The sequence below is a fragment of the Phytophthora infestans genome, genomic scaffold, assembly GCF_000142945.1.
Source record: "Phytophthora infestans T30-4 supercont1.7 genomic scaffold, whole genome shotgun sequence".
Lineage (NCBI taxonomy): Eukaryota > Oomycota > Peronosporomycetes > Peronosporales > Peronosporaceae > Phytophthora > Phytophthora infestans.
Genome location: NW_003303752.1, coordinates 550,942 through 560,513, shown reverse-complemented (window position 1 = coordinate 560,513; position 9,572 = coordinate 550,942). Strand labels below are relative to the sequence as shown.

Here is a 9,572-nt window from a genome sequence, read left to right as displayed (position 1 = left end):
TATTAGTACCTGGCCTCTATTAAACTGCAAAGTAATTGTATCTTTATAGTGAAGCTTTTAAGAGTGACCTTAATTATGAAAGGATCATATATTATGCCTTACATCATCAATAGGCGTTTCGTACATGAATGGCGCGAATGTGGGCTGGAAGAAATGAAATATACATTTATAGCCGCTTCACTTCCCAACGGGGTGAAAGCTATGTTGGATCTTGGCATGGTTTTTTTGACAGGCGAGTATGGGTTCTAACTGGGTAGTTATGCGCTAAGGTCTCTCGGCATCGATACTAACTGACCTGGTGGCTTAAGGAGGGATCTTTTTGATGGCCCTCGTGATTACAAACCAATCGCACATGAGTTTTACAGGAGTACTAAAGAAGTCATCACTCTCACTTGCCTGCAACAACGCTCAGTGAATTCTTCGCTTCAGTTTTAACAGCCACTAGAATACAATGTGCAAGAAAAGAGTTTGCTTTTTTAGAATGCTTTCGTTTGGTAGAGGAACTCCTGATGTACACGGCAACGATTGATGAATTTATAGTCATCATTGACATGATCTACGCGCGATTGGTGAAGTACGGACTATTTTTCAGGACATGGATAATGTACAACACGACAGCAAACTGGTGTGGTCGTGTGCTAATCAAAACTGGAGTGTCATTTGACTCTGAGAAGATCCAAGCGCTTGTAGATATGTCGTCACATACAGCCGCTGGAGGTCTGTAGCAGTTTCTATGTGCTGTTGGTTGGATAAGAAGCAGCCTCGTTGATTTCGATCAGTAAAGGCAGATCCGTCTGGACCGGCTGTTAGCAGCAACACGATTGGTTTGGGGCTTGTTGAGTAAGGCAAATACCGAAGTGAGTAAATTAGTGCTAACCAAAACTATCTAAGATGTCTCTCTAAACACTATCTCTCTGTTGTTCCTCTTGTTGTCTTCTCGTAAGGGTGGCGTAATCACTAATGTCATGCAGAGCTCGCAAATTGGATAGCGCGGTCCACCCAAACCACCCGATAGCTTACAGCGGTCAACCGTACCCGAAATCTCGAAGTCTTTCCAAGCACTTCGGGTACGCGGGTACCCGCACCCGCACTAATCATTATTCTATTACAAACTTAGATCATTCCTCTACAGTAGATCCGAATTTGAACGTACGAGTAGTATGTCGTCGAGTACCGAAGCCTTCAAGGTGTTCCTGCGCTTAGATAGAGAATTACCCGCACTGAGAAGTTGCTCTCTGACATTGAACTAGACGCTGGAACGCACGAAATCGACCGGGCAACTTTCGCAAGAGTAGGAAAGCCAGTCCTACCTACTTGAAGCCACCACTGCAGCAAATCGAAGTTCTTCTATTCCTCTTTTTGCTGTTTGAAAGTCCAGTATGCCTCAAATTCACGCTCTACCGAGCTTGAGGACGTCTCGGCATTTGAATCACTTTCGTCTGATGAGTACAAGTTTGCAGCAGCAGCTTGAGATGTCTTTCGTCCTTTGGATGTTTCTCTCGCAGCACAGGTTCGGAAATTTTGAATTCGGCCTTGTACCAATTGGTTCATTTGATCAAGGAGTGCTGATTTGGCGCTTTGTAGTTCTGTACTGGGCACTCCAAACACATGAAGTCGATTTTTTGTCTTGGATCGAGCAGCGCCGCGATGTGATGACATGGGTACAAACTCCATTTCGGAAATGCATACTGTTTGAATAACGACTTGACAACGATAATAGATGAGCTATCTGCCGGAATTGTTTCCTCTGTTTAGGTCCCGCCTTTCGAATCCGGAGTCGTCGTAATCATCGTGGCTTGCTTTGGTCTCAAATGCTCCAAGAGTTGGTATCGCTCGTAGACTACCTGATGCAATGTAGGTGTCTTCCAATACTCCAACCGCAATGTAGCGTCTCTGAACGGTATCAAGAACCGAATCAACTCCAGAAGTAAATTCTTGTCGATGCATGAAATGAGATTAGCCTTGCCTCGAGGCAACAAAACGTTCATCACGTCCCCGTATGACGCATAAATATTTTCCAAGCACCGTAACAAAGAATTCGAACGCGTCACGTTCTCTTGTTTCAGTGTCCAGGTGAGTTCATTCTGACGATTGCTCTGCTTCATGTATCTTACAAGGTCTTTGCAATTGTCCATGAGGTTGTATATATCCGGCACTTCGTCATAGAACCGCTAAAATGGCTTCGACCTCTCGCCGTTAACTGTTCGTGTGGTCTTGTTGAGCACTGTTGTGATCAATGTTGCAATCTTATGATCCACACACGGCAACCACTTGTAAATTGACTTGATACCATCATTACCACTGACATTTGAGCCACTGTCAGTCACAGCAACACATTTCGATGGCTTGTTAATTTTGTACGAAAGTAGACAAGCTGAAAAATGTTGAAGTAGTACCACCGCTGTGTGTGAGGGTGCCTGTAACTCCTTCACTTGCAAAGTTCTCGCTTGTAATTTGAACGTGCTTGAGATATAGTGAATGGTAACAGACATGAATGACCGGCTACGAATTGAGTCACTCCAAGGATCCGTAGTAAATCCTGGGCCCTTGTAATCTCCAAAGTGTGCGCAGCATATAAGTTTGGGTTTGTCTTGATGATAGCAGCATCATCAATAATGTATCTTTTGACTGTGTTTGGTGCAGGGAGTAGTTCACCAATATCACAGCTTCTTCTGGATCGCAATCCCACGTCAAAAAGAACTGCGGCAAGTTCTTTAAACCCCTCCCCAGCCACGGTGCTGAACGGACGTAAATCAATACAGCACATTTTGACTGCTGCTTTCACCACCATTTTTTTTATCAGCGCTACTGACATCTTGCTTGCTTGCCAATTTAACAATCGAACCAGAATCAGAATCAGGGTATGTATTTAGTCGTACATATTGAACTGTGGCTATTTAGCGTTGACGTTCCGTTCTTACGATGGAACGCGTAGATCGCATGACATCCCAGACACACGACAACCCCAGTCTTGTGCGCCGTAAACGCGATTCCAGTAGCCTTCTCGTACACGAACCGAAACTTCTCCCAGCATTTTGCTTTGGAGTTGGCACTCTCCCGCATCACAAATAGTGGAGTCTTGTCCATGGCGTGGAGCTCTCTCTCTGCACTGCACTTTTAAGGTCTTTTAGGGGTAGTTCCTGATTCCTTCTAACTTTTCATTGAGTGCTCGCTCCGCGGCATGCTGAGAAGCCTTGTCGCTCGTAGCGTTCGTTGTGTGAAAGGCCGTTCTGATGTTGGTTTCCCGTAAATTTAAAACTGAAGCTACACCATATTTTCAGTTTTAAACGAGTTAGACTTGCCTACAGCAAATGTGAGCTATTTTTATTTATACTGGTAATTGTGATCGACAAAACGCTTAAAGTAACTATCACCCATCCATAGCGCTGTTTGCCAGATTTCGGGTACCCGCACCCGCCCGAAGTGCGGGTGGGTATGGCTAAAACCACGGGTACCCATCTTTCGGGCACCCGCTGCGAGCTCTGATGTCATGTGCCTTCATCCAATCATAGCGCTCCAACATGTCCCAATGGCGTTCCAGAAGCAGTTTCAGACAATAGTGGAACGGTTCGGTAACCGTTCCAAAGGTCACGCCTAACCATGCAGAGCCGGTGCAACTGCAGTACTCCCACTCACCACTACTGCACAGTAGCCTTGTTCTTAATGCCGGTCGCATCGCGCTGGGACGCCAGGGCCTTCGTCCCAAGTGCCTTCGTCAGCATGTCGACCAGTTGGAACTTCGTGTCGATATAGTCCACCTTGACCGTTCCGCGTTCCACGCTCTCACGAGTGAAATGGTGCCGGATGTTGATGTGCTTGGTCCTTGCATGGTCCTTGCCAGTGCAATAGCACCTTGGTTATCCTCCCATATCTGCGTCGCTCCCACTTGCTCATGACCCACGTACTTGAACATCGTACGTGTCCACAGCACCTCTTGCGTGCACAGGCTCAAAGCCATGTACTCTGCTTCCGCCGAGCTGAGTGCAACCGTCCTTTGAAAATTCGACTTGAACGCCACTGGGGCGCTCCCAATCATAACCATGACACTGGATACGGACGCCTGTCGTCGATGTTGGAGACCCAGTCCGCGTCGGTGTACGCTTGAGCCAAGGCGTTCCCGGAACGGCCTTGGTTTACAATACCATGCCCACGCGTAGTCTTCAAGTAGCGAAGAACTCGAATTGCCGCCTTCCAGTGTTGTCGCCCAGGGTCCTCGTGGAAGCGGGGCAAATGTGTCACCACGTACGCGATATCCGGCCGAGAGCATGTTGTGATGTACATCAGACACCCGACCAAGGAGCGGTACGGCTTCGACTACATCTCGGGGCGTTCCACCTCCGTCGTTGGCGATATATCCTTCGAGAACTTCACGTTTAATGCGCACGGGTTCTCCACATCCTTAGCGCTCTGTTGATTGAAGCGTTCCCCAACGTCGTCGATGTATTATCGAGTCTGCTTGATCATAAGCGTTCCCGCTGACGTGTCGTGGTTGATCTCCATACCCAGGATGAATTTGGCCTCGCCAAGTTCCTTCATCTTGAAGGCGTTCTTCAGTGCGTCCTTGACTTCACGGATATCCTCTCGTGTCTTAGCCGCAATGATCATGTTGTCTACGTACAAACACACGTATACGAAGCCGTTCCTGGAACGCTTCACGTAGACACGTTCACGTAGACACGTTGGCCGGCACCACAACACTTGAAGCCGTTCCGAATGAACACGCGGTGAATTGTCTTGTTCCACGCGCTCGCAGCTTGTTTCAAATCGTAGATTGCCTTCTCCAGTTTGCACTTCACACCTTCAGCGTTCTCCAATCCGAGAGGGACGTCCATGTAGACCAAGTCCACTAGGATACTGTTCAGGAGCGCCGTGTCAGCATCGAGCTGCTCCATATTGTACCCGTATGTTACACATACCGCTAGCACCACACGAATCGAATTCATGTTTGCAACTGGAGAGTACGTCTCAAAGAATTCTATTCCAAACTTCTGCTTGAACCCCTTCGCTACCATGCGTGCCTTGTACCGGATGGATTGACCGTCCCCGTCACGCTTCTTGGCGAACACTCTGCGACATCCAATCGGGCGTCCAGGCGCTCCACATGGATCGAGAGTCCACGTTCCGTTCCGAGCGTGAGACTGCAACTCCTCGTTTACTGCCTGACGCCATTTCGCCGCTTCAGCACTAGCCATCGCTTCTTGAAACGTGTTCGGCGTATCTGGAGCGCCATCGATACTGGCAGCATATGCCAACACGGCTTCAGCGATGAAGCCGTCTTCGTCGATCCTGGCACGCTTCGGGGTCAGCGAGCCGTCACTTCCGTTCGACTTGTACTCTTCATCATCGTTCGGACCGTTCTCAAGTAGGAGCACAGGCTCCCGCGATCTTCTTGAGCGCTCCGTATCAGGGTGGAATATCAGGCGTTCCTCAAGGAACGCCTCTGGCGGCGAGTGGTACGCTGTCAGTTCCAATCCTACCGGTCTTGGTTCCACGGGAGGAGGCAGCGCTTGAAGCGCTCCACTCTGTTCTGGCTCCAACTCGTCCATTTCAACGTCTTGGACAGGTTCCTCCACCTCTTACATCGGTTCGTCTGGAACGGCTAGGCGTTCCACTTCTGTTGGAACGCCAGCTCCATCGCCGTTCTTAGCCACCTGGACAACCGTTGTGGGCGATGTCAGCAGCGTGTCGTAAATACCTCCAATTTCACGCTCGTAAAGTTTCATGGAACGCGACACCTTGACCTTGGACGCGTCCCAGTCGTAAGCACGATACCCTTTAACGTTCTCGGCGTACCCGAGGAGCGTGCACCTGAAACTCTTGGGTTCGAGCTTCGTTCTATTCACGTCGTCAGCGTGAGCGTACCGTTGCGATCCGAACACACGCAAGTGATTCATCCGAGGTTTTGCTTGAAGCGCCATCTCATATGGCGTGACATCTGAGTTAACCGTGCTCGTGGAACGGTTGATGAGGTACACTGTGGTACTCACCGCTTCCGCCCACCACTCTGTCGACATGGACTTGTAATGTAGTATGCTACGCGCCTTCTCCATGATAGTCCGGATCATGCGTTCCGCCGCTCCGTTCTGCTGAGGGCTGTATGGAACGGTACGCTGGTGCACGATGCCGTTCCGTTGGCAAATATCAGCAACCGTCTTATTCACGAGCTCCGTTCCATTGTCGGAACGCAAACACTTCAGGCGTTCCCCCCATCGATTTTCGTGGAGCGCCTTGAGCTCTTTCAGCTTGGTGACTACTTCGCTCTTGCTCTTCATTAAATACGCCACGACATACCTCGAGTAGTCATCCCGGAACGTCAGCACGTACTTGGCACCACCCTTCAAAGGCATTCTCATAGGCCCCATAACGTCCGTGTGGACCAGTTCCAACACACGCGTAGTCTTCGTCATCGACCGCGACGGGAACGATGTCACTGTCTGCTTCCCCTTCATGCGTCTACCGCACAAAGAGCCGTTCCCATACTTCATCTGCGGGATACCGGTCGTGGAACGCACATGAGGAACGCTGGAACTCCACGCGCAAACCCCGTTCCGTGAGCTTCCCCACCGACAGCAACCGTCTGTCGAGCCCCGGAATGTACAGTACGTCGATCATACGAATGCAACTTCTATCCAGACCCGTCAGCTGAACCGTTCCCGTTCCTTCGACGCGCAACTGCTTGCCGTCTGCAATCGTCACGCTGATACCAGTGTCCAGACCCTTGTACTCGATCAGGTCTCCCATGTGCGGGGTAATGTGCGACGTCGCACCACTGTCGATTAGCCACCCGGCCAGCCGGTTCCTAACTTACTGCAAACACTGCATCGTCCTTGCTGCCACCGTTCCGAACGGGACAGTCTCGCCTTATGTGGCCCGCTTGGTCACAGTTGGAGCACTCGCCTTGGAACGTGTCATTACGTCTTGGAACGCTGCTTTTTCGACCGTTACCTCGGCCGCCCTTTGGAACGCCAAGCGTTTCCGCTCGCTCGGAGCGCCTTCTCTGCGGTAGCTTCCTTCTTCTCGAGGCGTTCGTACTCCTTAAAGCAACTTCTCCTTAGCCTCGATAAGCGTCACGTCGTTTGCGTTCTCCACGATGGACGCGATAAGCTCGTACTCGTCCGGAAGACTGCTAAGCAGTATCACGAGCTGCCGCTCCTCGTCCATTGGCTCTCCAAGCGTCTGAAGACCAACAATCAACTCGTCGAACGCGTACGGATGCTTGGGCATAGGCATTTCACTCTCCATCTTAAACTCATGAAGGCGACGTGTCATAGTAACACGATTGTGCAGCGTCGTCCAGTTGTAGAATTGTCGAAGCGTTCCTTAACCCTCCATGGCACGCGAGGCGTTCCGAATCTTAGTTTGGTGCTGGAGCTCCATGGATTAGGCAATAATGCCGAGAGGTTTCGCATCGTTCACAAGTTGCGCCTTAATTACCTCGCTCTCGGGCTTGACCACTTGAACATGCCCCAAAATCCCCTTCCTCGCCAAAGTCATGCGCATGCTGTACTACCAGTGGAAAGAATTCCCACTGCCTAGGTGGACTTCAGCTCTCTTCGTAGTCCTCATTCTTGGGCGTTCCAGATCTGGCGTTCCAGATTCGGTGTTCCAGGTAGCGTCGTAGTTGCGGCTGTTAACCTGTTGGTTTGGGGCTTGTTGAGTAAGGCAAATACCGAAGTGAGTAAATTAGTGCTAACCAAAATTGTTCAACATGTCTGTCTAAACACTATCTCTCTGTTGTTCCTCTTGTTGTCTTCTCGTAAGTGTGGCGTAATCACTAATTTCATGTGCCTTCATCCAATCCTAGCGCTCTAACAGGTGATTAGAGAGCTTTCGGAACCCCGTTTGAGTTAGGTTTCAGTTCCAGATAGGCCATTTTTTTCTATCTCGAGAGAAAGCTCAAATGTTATTTTCGGTAAGCTGCAAGCAGGTTTCAGCTTCATTTTCAGTTAGCTCAGACGCCTCACTCACGTCTTCACGATGTCTTCGTCCAGCCAGCGAGAGGAGCCACAAAGACTGCCCAGGCGAGCTGCCGATTGTGCTGCTGAAGAGAAAGAAACGCGAGAGAGAGAGGAGCTGCTAGCACGACCAGCATTGCGCCAGAAGTTTGCTGCTGTGGACGATATCGTGCTGCTAAAGGCCGTCAACACCTTCCGTCCCTGGACTGCTGCAGTCGGAACGTCGAAAGGCATCATGAAAGTCTTCGATGATATAGCTATCCATTGTCGTTTAGAGCAGTCGTTTGGCTTGAAGAAGCCTGGAACCGCAATGCGCACCCGCTTCACAAACTTGGTTAATCAGTACAAGGCAGACCAGTGCCAGTCGATGCGAAAGTCAGGGACTACTGAGGAATACGCCGAGCGGGAAGTGCTGCTTCAGAATATCGTCACGCTGATGAACGACTGGGAAGATAAGGAGGCGCAGCGCAAAGAGGAACAAACGGCAAAGCAACGAGGTATAGAACGCTCCGGTGAGCTTTTGCGTAGTCTTGCTATGGGCGAGATCGCTTTCGACGAAGAGGAAGAGCTAGATTTTGCTCTTGACAGTAGTCGTAGTGGAGAGGACAGTGGCGAAGCTACGGACGCAGCAACTTCGTATCCAACTGTTGGCACTGCTACACCAAGCAAGCGATCCACTCGCGCACCGCTAGGTACCAGCAGCGGCCGGAAGAACAAAATTACTAAACGAGAGCTTGATGTAGTATCTAACGGGATAACTAGTGCTCTTTTGGAAGCAAGCGAGGACGAGAAGGCGAAGTACCAGTACAAGATGCAGCGCCTTCAGTTTGAACGGGAACAGGAGGACCAAAAGCGAGTTCACGATGCAGCAGAAGCTGAAAAGCGCCGAGCTCATGAACTTCAGCTCGAAGACCGCCGTCTTCAGTCTGACGCAGCTCGTGATAAACGGATGCAAGAGTTTATATTGAAAGTACTCGAGCAGCAAAAGCAATGAGCTACCTATGTAGTTCTTCATCTTGCAACGGGTTTAAGCCTAAATAAAACTCCAGAGACGGAGGCATCATGCCGAAATACATCGAAATTTGGTTTCCTAATGGCTGAAGACAGGTATGACAATTGAAAAGGAGTACTGCAGCGTAAAAGTTTAATCCCACTGCACTTTGACGCACTCGTTGCTTTTTATCCCAGTTCAGAAACTCCCAAAGCGTCTTCACTCGCCCGAATCCCCACTCAACGCATTCACGTACGCTGCTCATGTTTTTGTTGAATGTCGCACCTGCGGCGCTGCCTACAGACGACGGCGAGCAAATAAATCCACCGCAACCGTACGCGGGATCGCCGTAAATCACTCGGTTTGAGAAAAGTCCTTCTTGGTTTTCTTCCATCACGTCCAACACACCACTGATGTTCAGCATGGTAGAATCATGCTTTCTTCCTTCTACTGGTCCAAACATGCTGACGATAATTCCATCGGGAGCCTGAATGCTCTGCCAGTTGAAGCAGTGTTTTCTCGGATGGCCATTGTAGACTGATCGCTGCAAATTCTCATTTGGTATGTCCCCAATCTCGCGTGCACTCGGTCGTGATATGTACTGCTTTGTGCCGTCAATAAATCCC

General features: G+C 49.8%; 1 protein-coding gene across 1 annotated transcript; it reads left to right on the top strand.

The window, feature by feature from the left end:
* Nucleotides 1-8,190: 8,190 nt before the first annotated feature.
* On the top strand, nucleotides 8,191-8,949 carry PITG_05131 (uncharacterized protein; the record flags this gene model as incomplete). Its single annotated transcript, XM_002998784.1, has 3 exons — nucleotides 8,191-8,479; nucleotides 8,573-8,591; nucleotides 8,655-8,949. The coding sequence occupies 3 exons, from the start codon at nucleotides 8,191-8,193 to the stop codon at nucleotides 8,947-8,949; spliced, it is 603 nt and encodes a 200-aa protein (XP_002998830.1).
* Between the last annotated feature and the right edge of the window lie 623 nt (nucleotides 8,950-9,572).